The 27,822-nt window shown below is 42.1% G+C and overlaps 1 protein-coding gene across 1 annotated transcript; it reads left to right on the top strand.

The window, feature by feature from the left end:
• On the top strand, positions 1-27,822 carry LOC133217342 (ubiquitin-associated protein 2-like). The gene is made up of 12 exons (XM_061362741.1): positions 1-161; positions 1,221-1,428; positions 2,603-2,642; positions 6,121-6,292; positions 10,080-10,146; positions 11,500-11,695; positions 12,959-13,050; positions 13,913-13,960; positions 24,245-24,323; positions 24,939-25,153; positions 26,906-27,005; positions 27,089-27,822. The coding sequence occupies exons 1-12, from the start codon at positions 19-21 to the stop codon at positions 27,226-27,228; spliced, it is 1,500 nt and encodes a 499-aa protein (XP_061218725.1). The 5' UTR covers positions 1-18; the 3' UTR covers positions 27,229-27,822.

Below are 27,822 nucleotides of genomic sequence, written 5' to 3'. Positions count from 1 at the left end.
CCTGTCTCTGCAGTGGAGATGCCTGGATCAGCAGATGTGACAGGGTTAAATGTTCAGTTTGGATCAGAGCCTGCACTCCTAGAGTTTGGATCAACTTCAAGCAGTGCGATTGCCAGCCAGGCAACCAACAATAGGTTGTACTCAAAATCTGTAAAGTATGTGTGAGCTTCCCTTGTGCGTTCTTGCGTGTCTTCTTTAGGGAGTTAGGTTTGTGCCAAAAACATTGAGGTACAGTTAACATGTAATGGAAGGGGGATATATGATGACTTTTAAGGCTATTTTCTGTGTATGGCATCTTAAAGGAGAAATTTCTTTTTGAATGACAATCAAGATTTCCCTGGATGGGTTGATGCAAAGCTAGATATGACATGAATGTAAATAACCTTATAATAAGCTACCCTTTATTGAATTGCTTTCTCATGTTTAATTGTCCTGATTTTCAAATTTGTTTGAGGGTTTGTTCCTCACAACCCAAATTTTTCTGCTTTTGATCCAGGAGAGATGACCCTTGTACCATATCTGCATGTCTGTAGGTTGGCACCAGATTACAGATCTGATGCTCCTATGGGATGAGAAAAGAAGCCAGTCTTTCAGTATGTAGAAGCTCTTACTGAAATGCTGAAATAGCCAATGATGAATGCCAATGTGCCAGTGACCCTTTAAAAAAATATTCATTCAAAAATTAGCTTCAGCAAAAAGCTTCCTAAAGCTAATTCAGAAATACTAGTAAAAATTAACTTCCACATTAATTTCTAGCTCTATAAATTAAGCTGTTTAGAAAGTAAAACACTCCTGCATGTTTTAAAATATTTTTTCCTCTTTGCATAGCTCATTCTTTTAGATGTTAGAATTCTATTATAAAAGAGACTGGGTGTTTCTCATAATATACCAGACTTTATGGATCTGTTGGAACAAGAAGAGAGATTATGATCATTAATTTATCCTTTAAGAATGTGGAAGTAACATGACTGAAAAATGCTTGTGTGAAAACTCTTTGTTGGGCAGTGATTACTGGGGACAAAGGCAAAAAAATTTTTTTTTTTTTTTATTTTAGATTTTGGTGTTTTTTGTGGTTTTTTAGGTTTTTCTAGTTTTATAAATAGTATAGATTTGACTACATGTTTAAGGTAGTTCTAGATAACTCTATAGGAGCTGATATTTTTATGAATGTGTTTGAGATGTCATTTACTAAGATGATAAATAATTTTTACTTTTTCCAGTGATTTTTTGAATACCTCTTTGCCAATATCCAATACAGTACAGGAGTCCACCTACACAACCTCTGCTGTCACCTCTTCCAGTCTCACCTGCTCATCCCAGGGCACTAGCTCAGTGACAACTTCCTCCTATGACCAGACTTCTGTGCATAGTAGGATAGCGTACCAAAGCCCCATGGCTACATCTGAATCAACCCCTGTTGCAGTTACGGTGAGTGAATTTCAGGAATAAGACCTTGAAAAAGGTGAATATTCTTATCCATGTTAGACTTGTATTGCCCTGTTATGTTAATATTTTAACCAAGCCAAGTGGTACTTTTGATTCGCAGGGTCACTGTGTTGTTTGTTTTTTTTCCTATTGTGTAGCTTTTTTTTCTTTTTTTTTTTTTTTTTGTTGTGATATAAAAGCCTCTGATTTTATGGTGGTTTTGTTTGGTGGTTTGGGGGTGTTTTTACCTTTTAAATTGCCATTTGACCTTTTTTCTTAGTAATACTTAACATTCTAGTTGAGTTTCCTTCCCCAAAGCTTAGCTTCTTAAAAAGGAACTTTCTCTGTGTATAAATATTCGTTATGGCATTTTTCAATAACTTGACAGTTTATATCCAAAGGTATATTATTTATTGAATTTATACGGCACCTGGCAAAAGGATCTCAAACTGTTTGTGTCCCCATCAGCTGTATTCTTTTAATTGGATTTAAACAGCAGTGGGAATTAGTTTCATGTGTTTATTTTTAAAAGTATAAGGAGAGTTCTAATCTAGGACAGAGAGGATCTCTCTTGGGAGATATTCAAAAGCACCTACTCTCTTTGTATGTGCAATGTAGGTTTGTTTTAAGATAATTTATTAAATGTTTAAAGAACTTGTCATAATTTGTAAGTTTATTTACTTCTGGCCTTTGTTATGTAATGGCTCGGTCATACTTGTCTTCTGCACTAGCTCATATGCACTGGTGAGGATGAAGTGTAGACTATCAACTTCTGTACTCCAGTGTTATCCAAAAACCAACTGTTGCTTCTTAAGTCTTTCAATAAAAAAAAAAAATGGTGTCTCTGTGTAACTTGGATAGTTAAAATTGTGAGTTGTATTAGATCAAATGCACAACCATTTCCTATATGTTAATGCAATTCTTTTTTTCATATTGGTGTGCACCTGAAGTTTGTTATATGCAGTACATGAGAAGGTCTCCTGCTGATGGGTGTAACACCTTGCACTTGACACTTTATTATGTGGTTTTGTTAAAGGCAGTAAAAAGTTATTTCTGCCCTTTTTTTGTCTTTCAATTTAGAATGAATATAGAATTTTGCATGAAGATTGTTCAATGTGTCAGTCTGAAAATTTAATATACATTTAAGATGATTTATTAATTTCTCCTTTGTTTACAGAACAGGCACAGTGGTGTTAGAACACAGGCAACTCTTGACAGTAAGTTTGCAAAGCTTGGTTGCGCACAGGACTTTCTGATCTTTCCTACTACTTGCTTTGTGCACAACTGAATCGGTGACATCTGTTTTATGTTTTTATATTGTTCTCACTGGCTAATTTTTGGCTGACCCATTTGGGTTTATTTTGTACTTGCACAGGATACATTGCTTGCTTCTTGACTAAAACTGCAGTATGAAAGCAGCCCTATTAAATCTGCAAACCTAAGCAGTCTCAGAATTAGAGAAGCTGCTTTGCAGCTGATTTTTCTTTTGACTGTATCTGCCCAAAACCAAAACAAAATATAAAATTAAAAAATAATATCAAACTTGGCAGTTCTTCCAGCTCTCTGTTGTGAAGCTGTGAGTAACATCTAGGTATAATGAAACAGTCACATTCTCTGAATGCACCTCTTGCTGGGTATAGTGCTACTTATGTCCTGTTACAAGCCTGTGAGTAACATGCTCCCTCTGCCAGGTAGCTTGCTGCCTTACAGTGGAGTAACAGTAAAACAGTACTGGCTCTGATACAGACATTACTGTTACCTTCATCTTGGCCTGTTTCTAATGAGGTATTTCAGTTGTAGCAGCCCTACAGCTCTCTTCCTGGAGTTAAAATAATTATAGCATTCACTCTTCTGACCTTTATGTGCTGCTCTGTGGAAGTTTTCAAGAGCAGCAGTGTGAATTAACATCTTATGGAATTACAGCACTTCAATTTTAGATTTTAGGTCTGTCATCCTCTTAAACATCTCTTCAGGTAGGGCCTGAAGTTCAGATCTGTAAACAGTGTTTTGTCAGTGCCAAGTTAAATTTCAGTGAGCTGAAAGAGTGTATATACCCAAAGAGTTACCACTTAAAAGATTGTCATATATAAAACCAGCTTTTCAAGTGAAAACTTTCTTAGTCTTACATACAGAACTAATAAACAATTTATGAAATTCACTACAGGACTTGTCTTTTTGCTTATGTGAAAAAAAGATCTGAGAATTAAATGTGTTCAAGGATAGGTTGGATGGGGCTTAGAGCAACCTGGTCTAGCGGAAGGTGTCCTTGCCTGTGGCAAGGGGGTTGGAACTAGATGATCTTTAAGGTCCCTTCCAACCCAAACCATTCTATAATTCCTAATATTTTTATATTTATTCTATAATAGCTTTATTATTTCTATGCCAGTTCTGAAAGAACTTCCTCTCCCCCTGCATCTCAAACACATAGAATCATAGAATAGTTAGGGTTGGAAAGGACCTTAAGATCATCAAGTTCCAACCCCCCTGCCATGGGCAGGGACACCTTGCACTAAACCATATCACCCAAGGCCTTGTCTAACCTGGCCTTGAACACTGCCAGGGATGGAGCATTCACAACCTCCTTGGGCAACCTATTCCAGCGCCTCACCACCCTAACAGAAAAGAATTTCCTCCTTATATCCAATCTAAACTTCCCCTGTTGAAGTTTTAACCCATTACCCCTTGTCCTACCACTACAGTCCCTAATGAAGAGTCCATCCCCAGCATCCCTATAGGCCCCCTTCAGATACTGGAAGGCTGCTATGAGGTCTCCACGCAGCCTTCTCTTCTCCAGGCTGAACAGTCCCAACTTTCCAAGACTATCTTCATATGGGAGGTGCTCCAGTCCCCTGATCATTCTCGTGGCCCTCCTCTGGACTTGTTCCAACAGATCCTTGTCCTTTTTATGTTGAGGACACCAGAACTGCACACAATACTCCAAGTGAGGTCTCACGAGAGCAGAATAAAGGGGCAGGATCACCTCCTTCGACCTGCTGGTCACACCCCTTTTGATGCAACCCAGGATACGGTTGGCTTTCTGGGCTGCAAGCGCACACTGCTGGCTCATGTTCAGTTTCTCATCGACTAGCACCCCCAAGTCCTTCTCTGCAGGGCTGCTCTGAATCTCTTCTCTGCCCAGCCTGTAGCTCTGTCTGGGATTGCTCCGACCCAGGTGTAGGACCTTGCATAAACTGGAATCAGTCTTCTACCATGTATCTATTTCATGCATCCAAACTATTTTGAAATTCTATTCTTAACATTTGAAAGTACTGACCTTTTCCCTACTGTATGTGCTGATAATATTCTTAGTTGTTCATCTCTCATCTTTGCTGCTGTCCTTTAATATCCAGATCTCATTCTTCGTAAACCCTTAGTGCAAAGCATGGCTGGTGTTTTATACTCATGACCATCCTACTTGTTTCCTGGTTGTCTTTGTTTTGCACATTGTGTTCCGGTATCTTATAAGGGGTCTTGATGAAGACCCCTTTTTACTTAAGGAATGGAACCCTGCTCTAAATATATTGAGAGTTGTAAATGTTATTTACTTATTTGTATATGTATCTTGCCAGGAGGTATCAGGTGATACAGTTGCCTTCTTCATAACTGTGTTTCTGTTTGTCACTTTAATTTCCTTCTCTGTTGTCAGTTACCATCACTTATTGCCAAGGCCAAGATCTCTTGATTTCTGTTTGCATAGCACCCCATCCAGCAACCTGACTTGGGTCATTTAGTGAGGAAACCAAACCAATAACATTAACAAACTGTAATGCATAACTTCCAAGCATGACCATTCTAAGACTGTCTTCATGTGCATTGCAAGTTAGTGATGATCCACTGGCTAGTGGTCTCTGGTGTGGTATGGAAGCATGGCCTGGCAAAAGGCAGGGCTCAGCTCTCTTTCTGAATTTTATTGATGGGCAAGTGACTCTAATTCTTTGTCTTATCATCATAGGACAAGAGGTAAGTGTAGAAACAGCTGGGTATTATGTTGGGCAGCAGAGTTGTTCTGTGTCTTATTACAGTATAGTGATCCTTTGGAAAGGCACATCTGTTCTACTCTGTATAGCCTAAAAAGTAATATTAATGCTAAATGCTTTTTGTTATCTAGGTCAAATAAAGTAAGACTATTTGACAACTCTTTAGCCGTTAAAAGTGCTTAATGCTGTGCTCAGTTGTAGCTTCTTTTATTCTACTGCATTACACATTTGACTTGTTCTCCAAACTGGTAAGTTGTATGTGCCCTCACACTACAGTTATCCAAGTCTCAGATATCAAAGGTGCTGTGTAGGTTGGAATGAAGAAGCAGAGATGTAGGTAAAAGCATATTTGTACAGTGCCTTGAAAAGCACAAATGACTTGTTTGCAGAACCAAATGCAAGGAATTTTAAAATGAAGATTGACTTGCAAGTGAAAGTTAGTAACCTAGATAGTGGGAGGTAAAGTGCATAAGATTGTACGTGTGTAGCAGTGAAAATTATAAATCTATTGTAGGTGAAGAGCTTAAAGGGGAAAAAAAGATAATTCTGTTGCTATTTGAATTTTCATTAATAGCCAGACTGCTTGATACTGTTACTGGTTCTTAATGGTCAGGTTTTTGTAAAATGGGGGAAGAATACTGTTATGTTCCTGGATCCAGGCTGGGATGTCAGGTATGCTGGAATTTGTCTTTGAATACCTCTTTTTAACTTGTTGCAGCTACTTCATCAGTCCCAGAGCCTTTTCCTTCGCTATCTCCTGCTGGTTCTCTGACTAGCATGGTATCCACCACTGCCTCGCTTCTGCCTTCAGCATCACAGAACATGGCAATGTTGTCTAGCTTGCATCAGTCCGTTGATTTGGCCAGCAGCTCTCTTTCCCAGTTAAACAGGTACAGGAGGAATTGTGATAAACTGAAAGGGTTTCCATTTTGGGAAAAGAGCAAATGTAAGGGTGACTGTGTATGGGGGCTGTCAGACACCTGGGTCCCCTTTTCTGGCATTAACATTAACTAGAGAGAGATCTAGGAGAGACCAGGATGTTTCTAGTTGCAAAGCATGAGCTCTGGGCTGCCTTTTAATGGTAGAGCAGCTGCTACCCTCAAGTTTTTGTGGTATATAAGCAACTTTGTGTTTCAACGGGCTCTTGCTTCAATCATGGCAGCTAAATTTAATCCCTCATTTTGCTTTTCTTACTTTGTCCACAGTGCTTGCTGTTTGTTTAGTGTTGTATGTTTGAAATCATTCCTTAATGGTTTACTTCCTGGCTGGTTTTGAAATATTGTAGCTTCATTTATATTTGTATTTCTTAGAATTAAAAATTAAATAATTCCTTGGGGGCAGTGCATGGTGTTTTGGTTCTTTGGGTTTGGGGTGCGGTGTTTTTTTGGTGTTTGGTTTTTTTTGTGTGGTGGGTTGTTTGGGTTGTTTGTTTTTTTTGCTGGGTTTTTGGTCTGTTTTTGTTTGGGGTTTTGTTTGTTTGTTTGTTTGTTTTCCTAAGCCATTTTCTTAAGACACTTTGAAATATTAGATTGGTGTTCCTGGAAGTATATTTAGCACAGCTTAGCTCATTTGCACTATGTCTGATTTTTCAGTGCCTGTTACTTGAACTTCACCCTCAGGCAGGTGACATCTGAGGCTATAATGGTTGAATTATATTTAATACTCACCTTTGTACTTTATTTGTTAATATATGAAAGTAATTTGATGGGCTATCTGTCATGGTTTAAGTCCAGCCACACAGTCTCTCTCTCACTCCCCCTCCTTCCTCCCCCCCCCGCTCCTGGAGGGATGGGGAAGAGAATCAAAAGAATGTAACTCCCATGGGTTGTGATAAGAACAGTCCAGTAACTAAGGTATAACACAAACCACTGCTGCTACCACCAGTAATAATAATGATAAGGGAAATAACAAGAGAAGAGAATACAACCGCTCACCACCTGCCTCCCGATACACAGCCCCACCCAAGCAGTGATCTAGCCCTTCTGGGTAAGTGCCCCCAGTTCTACATCCTGGGCATGATGTGCTGTGGTATGGAATACCTCTGGCTATTTTGGGTCAGGTGTCCTGTCTCTGCTTCCTTCTGGCTTCCACTCCTCCCTGGCAGAGCATGAGACTCACAAAGTCCTTGGTCAGACTAAACATTACTTAGCAACAACTGGCTGTTCCCAGGCTGAAAGTCAAAAACACAGCACTGCACCAGCTACTAAGAAGGAGAAAAATGACTGCTACTGCTGAACCCAGGATATGTTTTTTTTCTGTTCCACAGCTAGGACATGGTTGATCCTCTTTTAATACACTAGTGTTTTCTGTTGATTAAAATGGTAAATGTGTCAAATAAGAATTATTCCATTCACGTTAGAAACAACATCTTCCCATATTTGTTTGTTGAAAAGCTGTGTACATTTAGTTGGAGGATTGATGCTGTTGGACAGATATCCAGCACCATGAAAAGATGATGCCTGAATTCCAAGCATGTCTGACTTGGTTGTTCTGGAGGCTCTTGTCTGTGTCCCTACCATAGGTCAGATGGTCAATAAAGGTTTATTAGAAGAGCTGGGGAGAGTGTGGGAGGGAGTGGTTTAAAACCACATGTTGGACTGAACCACTTATTTCTTTGTTGCCTGAAGTGGTGTCATTATAATTCCTGCAGACAGGGAACAGATTTAAAGAGTCAAAGTAAAATTAATATATGAAACTGCCAAGTTTTATTCTGGTTCCACACCTTGAAGAGCTGGCAGAAGTGTTTGCCCTTAAATTAAGGCATATAATTTAGCCTGCAACTTTGTTATGAAAACTGCTGTATTTTCTTGTGGCTATTTCCATAGGGAACACTAAAATATTTGTTATGGTAAGGATCTCTCTTGTTTCTGATTTCACATGAGGAGAGGCTTTTTGAGCACCAAACTATATGCTGCTGTTACTGCCAGAAGTTCACAGGCCTGATCAGCTAGGGGAAAAAGGTGGTGAAGCATGGAATCACTATACAGCTCAGAGGGAGTTATAAAGCAGGTATGTTTATTACGGCGCCTGGTGCAAGGGGGAATCACTCCTCCTAACTTGCATACAGAGGGGTTAAGCAAGCAGATATTTATTACACACAAACATGCATATTCATTAGATTCCCAAGAGAGCATCGGGGATATTGAAATTAGTTTAGGTACTCACTATCATAAGTTTCCTCCCTTTTGGTTCTTGAGCACTGCCCTCCCATGGTCCTGGGCGGGGGTCTTCAAGATGAAGTAAGCAGTCTTCCTCATGGTGCACTTTTCACCTTTGGCACAGTTGGATGCTCCAGTAATCACAAAACTAGCTGAAACCAGCCATATCTGCAAGTTTCTGATAGCTGGCAAAGATTTAGGGCAGTGTGACCTTCATACAAAATTTATTGCAAGTAGAACAGGATGGGCAGACAAGGAGTATCCTAAGCTAGCAGATGTTCAGGAGTCACTGTCTCCAAACTAACTGATAATTAGCAGGATGGTAAGAAATAATTAACTCATTAGAAGGATGGAAAGAAATAATTCACTCTTGTTAGTAAGACTACTAAATTCTGTTATCACACCACAGACTTACAACACAAACATTGTTCTCTATCTTAGACCTAAGTTAAGTTAAAAGTATTTTAACCCTATGTTTTCCAGGCACTTGCTTTCCTTATATCAGTGGTGTTAAAGCAGAGTTGCTTCCTAAAACAAATTTATCTGCGGATGTTTTTCATCAGGGGATTCTTTATGTTCATATTTTGCAGTACATGTATAAAACTGAACTGATAGTTCTGAGTCATCTTTTCAAGGAGGAAATGGCTTTTGGTGGGGTGTGGTGATATGAACCAGCCTTGATTAAATTGCCAGATTCTGTAGTAGTATGTTTAAGTTTTGGGCTTTCACAGATGCTCTTCATTTACTGGCTTTGTGGTTTGCTTGGGGTTTTTATGTGGTTGGGGCTTTTTTTCTTGGTTTTTTTTTTTTTCTTGTTTGTTTGGTTTTGGTTTTGGGGGGTGTTGGTTTTTGTTTGCTTTGTTGGGTTTGGGTGGTTTTTTTGAGCCCTGTCTTTTGAGAGCGTGTTCAGGCTTTTGGCAGACTTGTGGGGAAAATTCCTTGCAGTTCTAAGTGGTTGAACTAATGTTATGCAGGTTATGTGAGAAATACCATGAGTCAAACCAAAGCACCGCCTCACCTAATTAATACCTATGCCCTGTAGCAGGCAGTAGCAGTTGCTTAGGGAAAGAATGTGAAACAAACCTTGTGTTGTGTGAACCTTCTTTTGGTTTTGGACTTTACATGTGTTTGATTTGTTGCTATGTAATTCCTGAATCAGCTACTGTTTTTTCGAAAAAGATAGTAAATTGATAAATACAAATGAATGGTGGTTTAGATGTTTCTTGTTAGTAATTGTCTCTGTACTTCAGTTTCTTTTATTAAACAGTAGTAGGATATTAATTAAAGGAAAAATTTGTAATTGTCTGTCTCTCTATATATATACATATGTGTATATACACACATCACTTACAGACATTTTTTCCTTTAATATCCTGCTGTGTATGTGTATACACACACCTACAATTTTTTATTCTTTAACTAATATCCTACTACCTACTCTGTGTTTGTGTATATATGTGTGTATATATACATATTTAAAAATGTCCTAGGAAAAATTTTCTTTGCAATTTCTTTCTAGTTCCCTTTCCAGTCATCAGAGCAGCCTCTCCCCTGCTTCAGTGTTGCCTTCAAGCACATCATATGTGGTAAGTCCTATCTGGATTTCAACAGATTTTTGGCATATCGTCAGTTTATCTGATGATTAAGATCCTCTCTTAAAGTTCATTGTGTCCCAGTACAGCAAGAACCCAAACAAGAGCCTTATCTGAAGGACTGCCAGCCCTCTAGTGGTAAAAAAAGTCTTCAGCACTTTTGATTTGTACTAGATCAAGAATAGCTATTACAGAGACTTGCCAGTCACACAACTGTAGAGGAAATTTTTATGCCAACAAGGGAGGATAGAATAAAGAATTTCTTTTAACAAATGTATTAAAAACAAACAAACAAACAAACAGAGCCACCACCCCAAAGCAGAACAAAAAACAAACCCCAACATTTTAACCTAGCTGTCTGAAACTTCTCCACTGGAGAGGTTAGCTGTCAAAATGCAGGTGATGGAATGATGTATATCATGACAGATGGTTTTTAGAGTTTACCATGTGGCATTATTGTTGCCTGTATATTTAATACATTTGAATTAAGAAGTCAAATGGTATTGAACACAGTGTTCTAGATGAAGTTGCACAAACAAGTGAGACGCTGCCTTGTTCTGTGATGGGGTACCTCTATACAATCCCAGTTGGGGTGTGCAGGTAGGTTACTGCTTTTCTTTATGCCTGTATTTTGGTTTATATTGCTCCATCCCTACTGCATATGTAACTTAAAAATTTACACTTATCCAAACATCCTTCTTTTCTGTTGTCAGAGTTGTTTTGGCTTCTTTGTGTTGATGACACCGTTTTGCAAGTGTGATCAGCTTACAGCTAAGGCACTGTATGGTGCTGGATTCAAACCAAGAACATCCTTTATCATTATATGTTCCTGTAATAGATCTGGTCTGCATTTCAGTTTACCACATCAGCTCTGTTGTGGGGCACTGCTGTTTTAATCTTTTAAATTCTACAAGTGCACTGAGGAAATCATGATAGCAGTGTCCTGTATTTTGAAGAAAAATGCTGTCTTTTGGGAAAATATAGGAGTTCGTTTAACATAACAGGTATTGGCTGAAAAGAGTATATAAGCAAAGGGCAAGAAATAATGCCATGGAGTGACATTTGAGTTACTACTGTATAATTTTGTGATGATGTAGTCATTTGAATGTAACTCTTGTGTAATAATTTTCTATGAATACTTAAAAAACACAAGCATGCAAATTCATTGCTTGCTTGGTACATAGAGAATGCGTATCTTTTTCTTTTGCATGTGCTGCTGTTACTTAAAAGATTGCTGTTTTGGGGTGGTTTTGTGGATATTTTTTGTTTGGTTATGTTTTTTCCCCCAGGATCTTCCACTGTGGTTTATTTGCTCCATGATCCTCATTCTTTTTGTCTCCTTTCTAGCACACTAGTGTTGAGAACACAACTTCACTTCAGCCCTCAACAACTTTTTCAGCTGTTTCAACCTCAGCCACTAGCACCACCTCTTCAGTTGTCAGCATGGCAAACAGTATGAACACTACAAACAGCCTTGGCCTGAGTGCTTCCAGTGTGTCTATACCAGCTGCTTCCACACAGGCAGCTCCCTTAGTGGCTTCAGGTTTGCAATATTAACATTAATATTACATGGATAGACAGAGGACTTCAGTTGGCAGGGATATCAGTTGAGCATCTCACCAGCCATAACTACGCTGAGAAATCCACACTCTTGACTAGAATTTTCAGCATGCTTTATTTGTTGGCTTATGAAGTCGCCTGGTTCTGTTTTTGAAATATTTGTTAGGGTGTTATGTGGCATTTATAGAGCACATTCCATCCCCAAAGAGCTTTATAAATAGACACCAGAGCAGTTCTAACTTTAGAAGTTTTGGGCTAGAGATTTGCCCAGTTTGTCTTGGCTGTGAATTCACATCATCTTTAATTTCAGTCTTCTCTGTGATTTGAATTCATTTGTCAGTATCAAAATGTACTGCAGTGTCCTCATTATCATATGCCATATCCCTACTGCCACATGTACAGAAAGGAAAAAAGCGTCTAGTGTCTGTGTCATTCCAAAACAAATAGCACTTCAGAAAAAGGGCCCACAGAGAGAGAAAGAAGGTGGGGAGGCCTCTTGCACTGAAGTGGAAGTAATGCTAAATTCTCTTTTGCTTCTGTAATCAACCTGAACTGCTAAAAGGAAATCCTATGGAGGGAACTAAATGATCTAAATATTACGATCAAACTTACAGAAGGATTTCTCATTTCTAATTCTAATACTTTGTAAATGAAGTGTCTGATGACTGGCCAAAGTTCATTTTTTATTTGTTTATTTTTAAACTCTTCTGCTTCCTGGCACTGCTTCATTGAAGCAACTGAAACTGTTTCAGTCTTCTCTTTGCTATTCCTAGCTGCAATAATTCACCCACAAAAAGTATGCTGGCAAAATTTCATGTTTTCCAGTCTATTGCTAGTGATAAAGGGTTAGTGTTAACAGAATTAACACTAGTGTTAACAGAGCAGAAAATGAGAGAATTTACAACAATGCCTGAATTTTGCCTGCAGGAGCGGATTGAGGAAAGGAGACTTCCTGTAGTTCTTGTAATCCTCTTGGACAAAGTAAATGACAAAATCAGACTGGTCTCTGATAGGGCTGTTTTCAGTCTTAAGCAGCCTGTGCTTTTTCCTTTCCTTTGAGGCATGGTCAAAGTCTTCAGGCTATTTTAAGCATTCTCATCAACCAGCACAAAATTCTTCTGCTTAGTTCTGCTCTTTACAAGCTATGACAGTGAAGCCGCCAGGGTTTGTGAGCTATGTTGTCTCAGTGCTGAAGCCTTTTCTTCTCTAGAGGCTTGTTAAAAGTGTCTATATTTTGATTCTGCAGGCAAAGCTCCCCCAAACCTGCCCCAAGGTGTACCACACTTGTTGCATAACCAGTATATTGTGGGACCTGGAGGACTTCTGCCTGCCTACCCAGTAAGCAATTTAATTGTTCCCGTCCTTGATTACTTAACTCTGGTGCAAATGGGCCCTCCAGACCTGCTGCGGTCTATGCCAAGGCATTTCTGTCAGCACGTTGCATCTGGAATTATTGTTCCAAATGATGAAGAATATGTGAAATTAACTCACAGGGTTTACTGTTGATAGTACACTACCAAACCGCTGGTACAGACCTGATTTAGCTGCTGTTGAAGCTAAATGTGCATGTTGCTTTGGTTTTCAGTGGTATCAGGTTTTTAGACCTTTGAGTAAAATTAGACTTATTGAGGTTTGTGTTACTGGAATAGATATACTATAGTAATAGCTGAAATGTTCCATGTGTCCTTTCTGTCATACTTTGAAAGATTGCACATAGCTGCTTGGTGTCTGACCAGGATCAACGTATTTTGGTTATCTTGAATCAGGAACTTCATTCTAATAATTTTTCTGTATCACACTGAGTACAAGGGGATACCATAAGTCGCTTTGTGGTCTAGTCATTAAATCTTAAATCCTGCTGTTCTCAGAAGTAATGATTGAAGCAAAGAAGGCTGTTGCTCTTACTTCCAAATCTGAATGCCCTGTACATTTTTCACAAGTTGATGAATGATGTATCTGTGGAAACAGTGTTGAAGATGGGACACTAATATTCTCAGAGGGCTGCCGTCACCAAGAAACAGCAGAGTGATAAGCCGTTTTAAGCTTACCTCTACTAGCCTTAAAATGCTACAGTGCACCATGATAGCACAATGCGACATATAGCTGTACACCTTTAAAACAGACTGTTTAAAGCCCCAAATAGGTAAGTGTCAGAGAAAAGTGTTATAATGATGTTTTATTTTTATTTGTCTTTAAGCAGATTTACGGTTATGATGATCTCCAGATGCTTCAGTCCAGGCTGCCAATGGTAAGTAAATGGCTTGGCTTATTTAAACAAGTTACCTTCAGTATCGATTGTTTGTGCAACAGAAATTAGTGCATTTGATGGTGACTAAGAGCTTATCTGTATGTAGTATATTGTGGGCATGCTTTGTGCTTTTGAGAAGGCAAGTTTTTAATTGTTGTAGCAACAACATGTATCTTGTCAAATCTAGTTGAACCCTGAGTGGGAATGTTTTCTTTTACCAAAAGGTAAGGTTGAACAGCAAGTACACAAATTGGCAGCCAGTAGGTGCATCTGAATGGTTTTGGAGGCACTCATAGGTAGAGATCTTTGTGTATGCATCATGGCAATAAATGCAGGTGAGCTGCGGGAGGGGAAGAGTATATAATATTTTCTTCCTTACCTGGATACAGAACATAAATGGTGTGTGAGAAAAGCTGTGAGTTAGATTCACAAAGAGCCTCAGCCTGGATTGTGGAAAGGTAATTTTGTTTTCAGAAAACTGGGGTAAGGATCTTGGAGAGAAAGTTTGCTAGTATGTAACAGAGAAAAGTCACAGGATTAAAGTGATGCAGTGCATCCCTAGAGGCAGAAATGGAGCAATGAGTAGTGACCTGGAAAAGAAGTATCACTGGATGAATGCCATAGCTAAAGGTCCAGTTCAGTACCATGTCTTCCATGTGGAGTCTGGAGACAGCAAGAGTCAGATAGTCAAAGGTGAGTACAGGGATGTCCCAGGCAAAATCCTGTCCAGTTGCACATCCCGAACACCCATCTCAAAACCAGGCAACTTTATATGCCAGCAAATAAAGCATGTTGAAAATGCTAGTAAAGAGTGTGGATTTCTTAGAGCAGTTATGACTGGTCTTAGGAGGAGCAGCTGAGGGAACTGAGGTTGTTTAGCCTGGAGAAAAGGAGGCTGAGGGGGGAACTTATTGGTCTCTACAACTACCTGAAAGGAGGTTGTAGTAAGGTGGGTTTTGGTCTCTTTTTTTCCAAGTAACAAGGGATAGGATGAGAGGTCAGAGGGACTGTATCATTCTCTACCTGAAAGGAGGTTGTAGTGAGGTGGGGGTTGGTCTCTTCTCCCAAGTAACACATAATAAGACAAGAGGGCACTGCCTCAAGCTGTGCCAGGGAATGTTAAGATTGGATATTGGGAACAATTTCTTCACTGACAGGGTTGTAAAGCATTGGAACAGACTGCCCAGGGAAGTGGTTGAGTCTTTTCTGCAGCTGAACTTTCCCTTCCTGCCCAAGTCTCTTTTCTGTCTGTAATGCCCTGGTGTTGACTGTAGTCTGTTTCCCTTTCACTTGTGTGTCACCTTTGTTTTCATATTAGCTGATCTTTTCACCTTTGGACGGATTGTGAAATGATGTTGCTTGGAAGAGCCTGGGAAGCTTGAATAAATACTTAAAAAGCCATGTCAAATAAAATAGAATAATTTATAAATATACAAGTAGTCAGTGGAGGCTCAAAGTCCATGGCTGTTCTTGCAGGGGATGTTGTCATCAGGGAAGGCAAGAGGATGGAGGTGGGGATGGTGCGGTGGTCCAAAAGTGATGGTGGCAGCATGGGTGGGGCCACGCAGGTTGGTCAGGGTAGTTGGGCTAATTGCACATAATGCAGGCAAGGCTGTGGAGGCATTGGAAGCAGACACGAGATGCTAGGCAGACATGGCTGCCAGGTGGCTGGCTTTATGCGGTGCCATGGCTTTCCCTTTATTGTTTTCTTATTTCAGTGAATTTCCGACCGTGGTTTTCAGTTTGGCTGGTGGTTGTGGTGATGTTGGGGAAGTGTGGTGGTGGGGTGGCCATGCTTGGAGAGGGCGGTGGTGTGTTGGGGGCAGGTTGGCTGTAGTGGTTCAGTGGAGGATGTGAAAGTGTTGGGGTAGTGACACGTGGGGCAATTTTGCTGCTGGTCTGTTTTTGTGGTTTCTCCTTTCCCACTGTCCTAGATTCAACTGTAGCAGTTATTTTTCTTCTTCTTAGTAGCTGGTGCAGTGCTGTGTTTCAGCCTTACTCTGAGAACAATACTCATAACACACCAGTGTTTTAGTTGTTGCTAAGTAATGCTTACTCCGATCAAGGACTTTTCAGTCTCTCATGCTCTGCTGGGATGGAGCAGAGACAGAACACCTGTAGGTGAACATCCAAGAAGAGTTTCCCACCACTGGTGTTCTGCACCTCTCTTGACTCATTCTGACATGTGATGTATTTCTTCTGCAACATGATGGTCAGTAATATGTCTTTTGTCCATTGTCTCAAGCTTGCTTCAGCAGTTGTTTCAGGTCTTCATGTAGCAGCAATTTTCATCTTAAGGTGAGATTCATCCCAATGGGGGTAGGTAGTAGGTCTTGAATTAGCAGATAGATAAACCCCATTAAGACAGGACAGGAGCTGAGCAAGTGAAATCATATCCAATAAGCTCAACAAAATTACAAGCATAAATATTTGAGTCATTATCTGTATCCACAGTAACATTATCTATGCGTATAAAGTCACAAAGAGTTCTCATGCAAGCATATCCTTTGCCAGTATATAAAAGCACAGTTTCAGAGACTTAATCGGGATATATTTCAAAATTACAAATGTTCTCTTCAGTGTCAAGGCAAATGGCTTGACCTTTGATGGTGTTACTCTCACAAATAAACTCTTGTTCTTTTCCATGACTGTGTTTAGGGTGTGTGGGGAGCATGGCTCCTGTGCTGTTATGGTTCAGTGGGGGATGCAAAAACCTTGTAGCAGAGGCTTTTGGGGCAGCTGTGTTGGGAATGCGTTTTGGGGTTTCTATTTTGTGTTGCTTGTGAATTGGCTCACTTAGTTTTTATTTCCAAGTTTCTCTGCCTACCAACTTCTGTTTTTCTTATTTCATGCTCTGATATTATTTGTATATACGAGTTAATGCATATTTTCCTTTGTTTCTTATTGACAAATATTTTTAGGTTCTTAGTTTGTCAGTCTGGGGGGGGGGGTCTCCCCCCCCCCCCAATTTTTTTCCGTAACACCTGCAGCCTTCATGGTGAAAGAGTTTTTCCTCTCTCTGCAAATATCTTGCAGAATGGTTTTGGGGTCATTTGTCATCCCCCTCGCTCTCTGAGTTATTTGTCCTCAGTGTGTTGATCTTTATAAATAAATGTTTAAATGTTGTGAATGATTTTTCATCAACTATTTACACAATGATTGTAATTTCTGGATTTTGTTTTTTGGGGGGGGGGGTTTGTTGTTTGTTTTGAATTTCTTGTAGAAATTAGGCAACATTAGGTGTGTGGGAATCAGGAGCCGATGGGAATGCTTGTCTTTGACAAATGTCCTGGGTTTAACAGCAGCAGTCATTTTTTTCTCCTTCTTGGTAGCTGGTGCAGTGCTGTGTTTTGGCTTTCGGGCTGGGAAGAAAGCTGATAAAAAAGATGTTTTGGTTTGGCCAAGGACTTTGTGAGTCTCATGCTCTGCCAGGGAGGAGGAGAAGCCGGGAGGAAGCAGAGACAGGACACCTGACCCAAACTGACCAAAGAGGTATTCCATACCACAGCACGTCATGCCCAGGATGTAACTGGGAATTACCCAGAAGGGCTGTGGACTGCAGGGTTGGAGGAGGTATCGGTCGGTGCTTGATCGGGCTGGGGGGGGCAAGTTATCGATAGTTCTTTTTGGCGCCCAACGTGGGGCACGAAGGGGTTGAGATAACGACAGATCTGACGGTCACAATGCTGATTTATTGGCTCTCAGGGTTGTTCCTCTTGATCTCACAGCTTCAGAATGTTGTAACTTACTTAGAGCCGGTATTTGCTGTGTTAGTGTTTATCAAGTGTGGGGCTTGGGCTAAGGTTCCTGTCTCACAGTATCACAGTATCACAATATCACAGTATGTTAGAGATTGGAAGGGACCTCAAAAGATCATCTAGTCCAATCCCCCTGCTGGAGCGGGAACACCTAGATAAGTTTACACAGGAAAGTGTCCAGGCGGGTTTTGAATGTCTCCAAAGAAGGATATTCCAAAACCTCCCTGGGCAGCCTGTTCTAGTGTTCCGTCACCCTCACTGAGAAGAAGTTTCTTCTCAAGTTTAAGTGGAACCTCTTGTGTTCCAGTTTGCACACATTTCCCCTTGTCCTATCATTGTTTGCCACTGAGAAGAGCCTGGCTCCATCCTCGTGACACTCCCCCTTTATATATTTATATACACTAATAAGGTCACCCCTCAGTCTCCTCTTCTCCAAACTATAGAGACCCAGCTCCCTCAGTCTTTCCTCATAAGGGAGATGCTCCACTCCCTTAATCATCTTAGTTGCCCTGCGCTGGACTCTCTCCAGCAGGTCCCTGTCCTTCTTAAACTGAGGGGCCCAGAACTGGACACAATATTCCAGATGGGGTCTCACCAGGGCTGAGTAGAGGGGAAGGAGGACCTCTCTCGACCTACTAACCACCCCCCTTCTAATACACCCCAGGATGCCATTGGCCTTCTTGGCCACAAGGGCACAGTGTCGGCTCATGGTCACCCTGTCATCCACCAGGACCCCCAGGTCCCTCTCCCCTACACTGCTCTCTAACAGGTCATTCCCCAACCTGTACTGGAACCTGGGGTTGTTCCTGCCCAGATGCAGGACTCTACACTTTCCTTGTTATATTTCATTAAGTTACTCCCTGCCCAACTCTCCAGCCTGTCCAGGTCTCGCTGGATGGCAGCACAGCCTTCTGGCGTGTCGGCCACTCCTCCCAGCTTAGTGTCATCAGCAAACTTGCTGATAGTGCACTCAATTCCCTCATCTAAATCATTGATGAATATATTACATAATACTGATCCCAGTACCGACCCTTGAGGCACTCCACTAGATACAGGCCTCCAACTAGACTCCGCCCCATAGACTACAACTCTCTGGCTTCTCCCCTTCAGCCAGTTCACAGTCCACCTCACTACCCGATCATCCAGACCACACTCCCTCAATTTAGCTGCGAGGATGCTGTGGGAGACCGTGTCAAACGCTTTGCTGAAGTCAAGGTAGACCACATCCACCGCTCTGCCATCATCCATCCACCCTGTTATTTCCTCATAAAAGGCTATGAGATTGGTCAAGCATGACTTCCCCTTGGTGAAGCCATGTTGACTGCCCCTCATAACCCTCTTATCCTTGATATGCCTTAAGATGGCACCAAGGATAAGGTGTTCCATCACTTTCCCAGGAATGGAGGTGAGGCTGACCGGTCTATAGTTACCCGGGTCCTCCTTCTTGCCCTTTTTGAAGACAGGAGTGACATTTGCTTTCCTCCAGTCCTCAGGCACCTCTCCCGTTTCCCAAGACTTGGTAAAGATGATGGAGAGTGGTCTAGCAATGACCTCCTCCAGTTCCCTCAGCACCCGCGGGTGCATCCCATCTGGACCCATGGATTTATGGATGTCCAGATTGCTCAACTGGTCTCTAACCCATTCCTCATCAACTAAGGCATACCGCTCCGTTGACGTGTGTTCATCTGAGGTCTCAGAGGTACAGGGCTCTTCAGGACTGCCTCCGGCAGTGTAGATAGAGACAAAGAAGGCATTTAGTAACTCTGCCATCTCTGTATCTTCTGTCACCAGGGCACCCATCCCGTTCATCAGCGGGCCTACATTGCCTCTGGTGTTAGTTTTATCTGCCATGTATTTGAAAAAGCTCTTTCTGCTGTCCTTGACCCCTCTCGCCAGCTTTAATTCCAAGGAGTCCTTAGTCATCCTATCAGCTTTCCTACATCTTCTAGCAGCAGCCTTATATTCTTCCCAAGTGGCCAGCCCTTCCTTCCATGACCTGTAAACTCTTCTCTTCCACTTTAGCATACCCAGCAATTCCCTATTTAGCCATGCAGGACTCCTGACCCTCTTCCTTGACTTCCTACATGTCAGGATGCTCCGATCTTGAGCTCAGAAAAAGCAGTCCTTGAACGTCAACCAACTATCTTGGTCCCCTTTACCTTCAAGCAGCCTAGCCCATGGGATTTCCCCTAGCAATTGCTTGAAGAGGCCAAAGTTTTCCCTGCTAAAGTCCAGGGTTGCGATTCTACTTGCTATTCTACTGGCCCTACCACACAAGATCCTGAATTCTACTGGGACAGTATGGGCAAGTATCTAGTCCACTGGGCCCCTCCAGTGCTTTGGAAGCATTGGAGATGGAAGGACAGTGAATTATTTTGAGCCTGGTTGGCCCATGACCCTTAAGGCCAACAGAGCAGAGAGGCAACATCAAGATGGACTCATGATCGAGGGGTGGACTTAGCAATGGACACTATTGCCCATGTTATTCATGTGTGTGAGCACTGCACATAGCCTTTCGTGCTCTGAAAGACTGTTACAAGAGGTGGAGCCTGACATCATGGACCAGATGGACTCAGCAGCTTTATGGGGACTGGCCCGTGCACTACGATGAGAGTGCACTTAGATAAGAGTGATGGTATATTGAAAATGTAGGATCTGAGCATGACGTGAATGGTATGGAATAAGGGGTGGATAATGTCCTGGGTTTAGCAGCAGCAGTAATTTTTTTTCTCCTTCTTGGTAGCTGGTGCAGTGCTGTGTTTTGGCTTTCGGGCTGGGAACAAAGCTGACAAAAATGATGTTTTGGTTTGGCCAAGGACTTTGTGAGTCTCATGCTCTGCCAGGGAGGAGGGGAAGCCAGGAGGGAGCAGAGACAGGACACCTGACCCAAACTGACCAAAGAGGTATTCCATACCACAGCACGTCATGCCCAGGATGTAACTGGGAGTTACCCAGAAGGGCTGTGGACTGCAGGGTTGGAGGAGGTATCGGTCGGTGCTTGGTTGGGCTGGGGGGGCGAGTTATCGGTCGCCTGGTGATGGGGTGTTGTATTCTCTTCCCTCGTTATTTCCTTTGTCATTATTCTAATTGGTGGTAGCAGTAGTGATTTGTGTTATACCTTAGTTACTAAACTGTTCTTATCTCAACCAGTGGGAGTTGCATTCTTTCTGATTCTCCTCTCTGTCCCTCCAGGAGTAGGGGGAGGGCAAGAAGGAGGGGGGGGGAGTGAGTGAAAGCTGTCTGCGTGGGGTTAAACCACCACAACAACCTGATCCATTCACATCTAGAAAGTGAAAATGGACAGAGTCCCAAGTGCAAGTTGTCATTGCTTCCTGGGAAGCTTCCAGCAGTAAGAGGTACCAGTGGCTGCTGATATAGTGAGAATGGGGGTTTCCCCTGAGGTTTGGGGGTGGTGATGTTTTGTTGTTTTTTTTTTTTACTTTAACTGAATTTCTTAATGTGCATGTTGATGCTGTAAACTGTCACTCTTTTTTTTTGTTTGGTGTTTTTTTGTTTTGTTCATTTTTGTGTGAATTACATTGGGATATGTGGTCTTTTCTGCTAGTTTGTTGCAGGCTGCCTGTGTAGTAGAGAACTTACAGATGTCTTAACTGGTGTGCGTGGTACCTAGTGAGATGCTTGGTAGAGCTTAAATCTATTATGTCAGATCGCTTACCATTTTTCAGTCCTTTTCTGTCTCACCTTTTGAGTCTATTCCTGATATATCAGTTTTGGCTTTAGGCACCTTCTACTGCATGCCTTCTGTAGGTCAGGAAATACCTATATTGTCTGAAGAACAGAGTATCTCTTCTGATGTTTTCCTATGGGTGGACATGAAATGCAAAGATAACTGTATTGCAATCATATATTCTAATGATTTTTTTTGTTTGTTTTGAAAGTGTGTATGCACAGGTGTGTGGGATAGGTATATGCAGTGCTGATGGGGTTTTTTTCACCTGATGGGCAGTGGGAATAATGGCAATCCTTAGACCCTGTTCTCATGTAGATTTGGTTCTATTTTTTCTGGTTTATATAGGGGAAAATGCTAATGTGTCAATTCCAGTTCATATCCACTGTATCCTGTTCAGATCTCTTCTCCAAATCTGCTTTTTGTGCCATTTTCCTTAGAAGCAGATGGGAGTGCTGCTTTTGAGTAACCTGCAAAGACTTTTAATAGGAATTTGGATGTGTTTTGTTAAGTGATTCATGCTGGAGTTGATGAGGGGGAATTACCTGGGAAGGAAAAGATGATGAAATATGGCACCGTTTCAAGTTACAGAAAGCACCTGTGATACTAAATCTTTGTCAGATTAGTTCATGTTCAGTGATGGAGGGTTAGGTGTAGGAGACAGGGGTGCTGCACAGAAATCATAGAATGGCTTGGGTTGGAAAGGAACTTAGGATCATCTAGTACCAACTCCCCTGCCATGGGCAGGGACACCTCACAGTAGACCATGTCACTCAAGGCTCTGTCCAACCTGGCCTTGAACACTGCCAGGGATGGAGCATTCACCCCTTTTTGGGCAACCTGTTCCAGTGCCTCACCACCCTCACAGTAAAGAACTTCTTCCTTATATCTAAGCTGAACTTCCCCTGTTTAAGTTGAAACCTATTTCCCCTTGTCTTATCACTACAGTCCCTGATGAAGAGTCCCTCTCCAGCATCCTTATAGGCCCCCTTCAGATACTGGAAGGCTGATATGAGGTCTCCACACAGCCTTCTCTTCTCCAGGCTGAACAGCCCCAACTTTCTCAGCCTGTCTTCATATGGGAGGTGCTCAAGGCCCCTTATCATCATGGCCCTCCTCTGTATGTATGCAAATGCAGGAAGGTGGAAGGTGCTGTCAGCTCTGAGAAAGCATTTGAGATGCTGGGGAATTTGTAGAGGCAGGTATGAAGAAAGATGCTTTTCCAGTATTGAAGACCCTGTGGAACTGGATGCATTAGTGGTTAAAGCATTAACTCTTGATGGATTGGAGGTGGTGAGGAGTAAGCCATGAGAATTAGGAGGAAAAACACTTAGTAGGGTACCAGTCCCACTGTCCTGGGTTCAGCAGTAGCAGTCATTTTTTTCTCCTTCTTAGTAGCTGGTGCAGTGCTGTGTTTTTGACCTTCAGCCTGGGAACAGCACTGATAACACCGATGTTTTTAGTTGCTGCTCAGTAATGTTTACTCTGACCAAGGACTTTCTGAGTCTCATGCTCTGCCAGGGAGAAAGGGAAGTCGGGAGGAAGCAGAGACAGGACACCTGACCCAAACTAACCAAAGAGGCATTTCATACGACAGCACATCATGCCCACTATATAAACTGGGGGCAGTTACCCGGAAGGGCTAGATCACTGCTCGGGTCGGTCTGGGTATCAGTTGGCAGGTGGTGAGTGGTTGTATTCTCTTCCCTTATTTTTTCCCTTTTCATTATTATTATTGGTGGTAGGAGTAGTGGTTTTGTGTTATACCTTAGTTACTGGCCTGTTCTTATCTCAACCTGTGGGAGTTACATTCGTTTGATTCTCCTCCCCATCCCTCCGGGAGAGGGGGGGAGAGAGCGAGCAGCTGCGTGGTTCTGAGTTACCAGCTGGGCTTAAACCACGACACCCACATGTGGATTTCACCAGGAGAGGGAAGGGCAAGCTTTTCTCTTTTTTGCCCAAACTGAAGACTAAATGCTGCTTTGGTTTTGCTGGCATGTCCTGTCATCTTGAAGGGTGAGCTTTCTAGAGTGAGGACTGTCTTACCTTCTTGTAGAGGACCTAGAAGAATATTCTTAGGCAGTGTTCTCCAACTTTTGATCACACACCCCATCAGTAAAATTTTGTGAACACAATACATTTTTATTAATAAATGTGAGACATATACTACTGTATAAAACATACCTGAAAAAAAATTAAAAAGGATAAGAGAAAGGTTAAACGCTGTTTTTATTTTGTTTTAATTTTATTTATTAATGGTACCTGAAACATTTTCTTTATGCACCCTAATGGATTGTCTTGCGCACCCCACTTTGGAGACTACTGATCTGAGGTCTCCTGCAATGTAGTTTAATTAATTTTTCCTTTTTTTATGTTTGTTCTGTTTTCCTAGCTGATGCTTTAACTTTCAGAAAAGAGGGTGTAGTACAAGGGTAAAACCTTTAGATTACATCCATGTTGTGATTATAGTCCTGGCCTGACCCCAGTTCTTTGGCCTCTGATGGGTCTCTTGTTCTTCTAGGTACAGTCTTGCTGAAATATAACAGCCCAGAGCTGAGGGTTGGGAGGGGAAAGCGTTTAGTTGCTGCCTTTAACTTACTATTAAGAGATTAAGTATTTGTATGTGATATTAAAAATGTCTATAAAGTAAGTATATTTTGAAGTTGAGGATCCAGGTAAATCTTCAGCTCCACTGGAAGCAATAAGGTCAGCTTCTACTCAAGCTTCCTTTAGTTCTTCCTTTTTAGATTTTCTTATACGTATAATATGGGGTTCATAAGAGCTGTCCAGCTCTGTTACGGTTTCAACTATCAATAAACAATGTTGTCTCTTTCTAAGGATTACTATGGAATTACATTCCCTGCTCCTGCAACCTTGACAGGCAGAGATGGAAGCCTTGCTAACAACCCATACTCAGGTGAGTGCTATTTAAAGATGAGGATGATGAGATGTGCTAGTCATCCTGCCTTTTCTGAAGGAGCAGTTGTTTTTCCCTTCTGTAAGCAGTTAAACCCATCAGTCCAAACTAGACAGACAAAAGTGAGCATCTCCCTCTCAACCCTGATACTGTGTTTTTTTTCTTTTTATTTTTTTATTTTTTTTAAACCTTCATGGGTTTGGTCAGTAATTCATATGTGACTTCTTCTGGAAGTTGGGTAGCCCTTGAGAATAAGTGCAAAATTGTTACTAATGTAAACAGCTGTGAACCCAACAACCGTTTGCTCTTTGGCTTTTTACCATACTTCTGCTTTTAACATGTTTTATTACAGTGATCTGATAGCAATGAATCTGCTCAGACTGTCTGAGATAGGTAAGTACTGGTTATCTCTACTTCATCAGTGGATTAGCCATGGCACAGAGTTTTGTGCCATGAACAGAGACCAGGAGAGTTCTTCCCATTAACAACTGCAGCCTTTGAAGTGTAGGATGTGCTCTCTTCTGTAGCTGTCTACTTGTATTCAGAGGATTTGAATCTTCCAATTTTGGGGTGCCTTTGATAGCTTTTCTGATTGATTAGTTTGTTCTTTTGCAGGTGACATAACAAAATTTGGACACGGGGATTCTGCCTCACCTGCTCCTACTATTACACTCGCCCAGCTGCAGCAGAACCAGACGCAGACTCACCACACAACTCAGCAGCCCTTCCTCAACCCAACCCTGCCCCCGGGCTACAGCTACACTGGATTACCTTATTATGCTGGTGTGCACGGTGTACCCAATGCATTCCAGTATGGGCCAACCATGTTTGTAAGTGTGACAGCCTAAGCTGTAACTCTCCTGACCTTGAAAGTTTCCAGGGATGGCACATCTACCACCTCTCTGGGAAATCTGTTTGTCCTGGGTTCAGTAGTAGCAGTCATTTTTCTCCTTCTTAGTAGCTGGTGTAGTGCTGTATTTCTGACTTTCAGCCTGGGAACAATGCTGATAACACCATTGTTTTTACTCGTTGCTAAGTAATGTTTACTCTGACCAAGGACTTTCTGAGTCTCATGCTCTGCCAGGGAGGAGGGGAAGTTGGGAGGAAGCAGAGACAGGACACCTGACCCAAACTAGCCAAAGAGGTATTCCATACCACAGCACATCATGCCCACTATATAAACTGGGGGCAGTTACCTGGAAGGGTTAGATTAGTGCTCGGGTTGGTCTGGGTATCGGTTGGCAGGTGGTGAGCAGTTGTATTCTCTTCCCCTGTTATTTCTCTTATAATTATTATTATTGGTGGTAGCAGTAGTGGTTTTGTGTTATACCTTAGTTACTGGACTGTTCTTATCTCAACCTGTGGGAGTTACATTCTTTTGATTCTCTTCCCCATCCCTCTAGGAGCGGGGGGAGGAAGGGGGGGGAGTGAGCAAGTGGCTGCATGGTTCTGAATTACCAGCTGGGCTTAAACCACAACACTGTTCCAGTGTTTCACCACTCTCATAAAGTTTCTTCCTTATGTCCAATCTAAATCTACCCTCTTTCAGTTTAAAATCCTTGTCCCTTGTCCTGTCACTACAGGCCCTGGTAAAAAGTATGTATCTTTCTTATAAGCCTTCTTTAAGTCTTGAAAGGCTCCTATAAGGTCTCCCCAGAGCCTTCTCTTCTCCAGGCTGAACAACCCCAATTCAGACTTTTCTCATAGGTGTTCCATCCCTCTGATCATTTTCATGGGCCTCCTCTGGACCTCCTCTAACAGATCCACGTTTGTCTTGTGCTGAGGGACCCAGAACTGGGTATGGTACTCCAGGTGTGGTCTCATGACAGCAGCGTAGTCACCTTCCCCAGTCTGCAAGGGTTCTCCAAAAATGTGCAAGCATGAGAAAATAGCTGTGGTCTCTTCCGCGAGAAAACAGGAAATTTAAAAGGCCAGAACTCATGGACTCCTGCACAGATTACTATAAATAGCAGACAGGTACGGCTCATGGACTCAGTGTTCCTGAAAGCCTGTAGCAGCCTCTGCAGAGTCAGAGGGAGACCCAAAGCTGAGTCAGTGAGCTGTGTGCCTAGGAAGTCCCTTTGAGGATGGGGGAGATCCCATTAAGTCAGAGAGCAGGGCTGATAGTCTCAGGAGGGAGGATATTACTTGGGAAGAAGTGATGCTCTAGGCGGAAGAGTAAATGAGTCGCTTTTAGGGCCCTGTAGGACTGTGTTTTATGAAACAGCTTCAGAAAAGAGTTGGTGTGTCACTTGATTCTGGAGGGATGGCACTGTGGTTGCTTCTTCTTGGGTCTGTGGGTGAGAATTTGCTGTTCTGAAACAACAACCTGTTCTGAAACATGGTTACACTGCAGTCAGAGGTGTGGCTCTGGCAGAAAATTTGAGGCTCATGTAAAGCCACTACAGCAAATTACTGCTGGAAGCATGAGTGCCATGTCTCATGCTATCCTACTGCTTCCAACTCTGGATTAAATTTCCCACATGAGGTGGAGGTTCCTTCCACCTTAGATGGCAGAGGGAGCTTGTATTTTACTGCTGTTCCCCATTTAACAGGGCCTTTTGTTCCCTTCCTTTGTCCAGGTACCTCCGGCATCTGCAAAGCAGCATGGAGTCAACCTGAACACCCCATCGACTCCTTTCCAGCAAGTGAGTGGCTATGGGCAGCATGGCTACGGGGCAGGTATGCCTACCACTGCTCTTCTCACATGAGCGCCTGCCCAGCTGCTTGCACACTCTAACACCTTGTCTTGTACACACTGGCAGGCTATGATGAATTAACACAGGGAATGGCTGATGGAGATTACAGCAAAGGAGGCTACAGTGGGTCATCTCAAGCACAAAACAAATCTGCTGGCACCAGACCTGGGAAAGGTAACACGAGACTTGAGGTTGATGTTGAGTGAGATTTAGTAGGGTCAATTGCCAGTGCTGTGCAGTGAACACAGCAGCCAGATCTAAAGAGGGTCATGATCCAAGCTGTTTCTCCACCTTCTGTATACAAAATACTTCTTTTTTAATGGCCCAAGTGTTCTTTCAAAACCTCCCAGCTGAACTTTGTGTATGGATTTGTGGCTGATGCGCAGCTTTGTCCACAATTATACATGGGAGAAATGGTGAGCTGTTTCCTCTGCCAAATTTTCCTTGCTGAAGAATATAGTGGTCCTGCAACAGTGCTGTGTTTTTTGAAGCCTAAGCAGCTAGATGCTGCTGCTGAAACGGTCCTCTGCCAAATTAAGGCTATAGTTTGAATTTCTTGACAGGTAATTGAGATAGCTGTCTGTTCACATATCTCTGGGCTGTTGTTTCAGCTGCTGTGTGTATACCCTGTAACTCATCACATTCTTGTGCCTAGAAGTGTAAAGTACAATATAATACTACTACTAACAGGAAATAACAGGAAATAACAAGGGGAGAGAATATAAAACTACGAGGGGAAAGGAAAAAAGTAAACCACTAACCAGCAGCAATGCACAGTACAATTGCTCATTGCCTGCTGA

Source organism: Neopsephotus bourkii, unplaced genomic scaffold, assembly GCF_033783945.1.
Source record: "Neopsephotus bourkii isolate Nb327-2 ecotype Australia unplaced genomic scaffold, CSIRO-AGI_Nbou_v1 NB_1135, whole genome shotgun sequence".
Classification (NCBI taxonomy): domain Eukaryota; kingdom Metazoa; phylum Chordata; class Aves; order Psittaciformes; family Psittacidae; genus Neopsephotus; species Neopsephotus bourkii.
The sequence above is the reverse complement of the archived record's forward strand: the minus strand, read 5'-3'. Positions and strand labels throughout refer to the sequence as shown.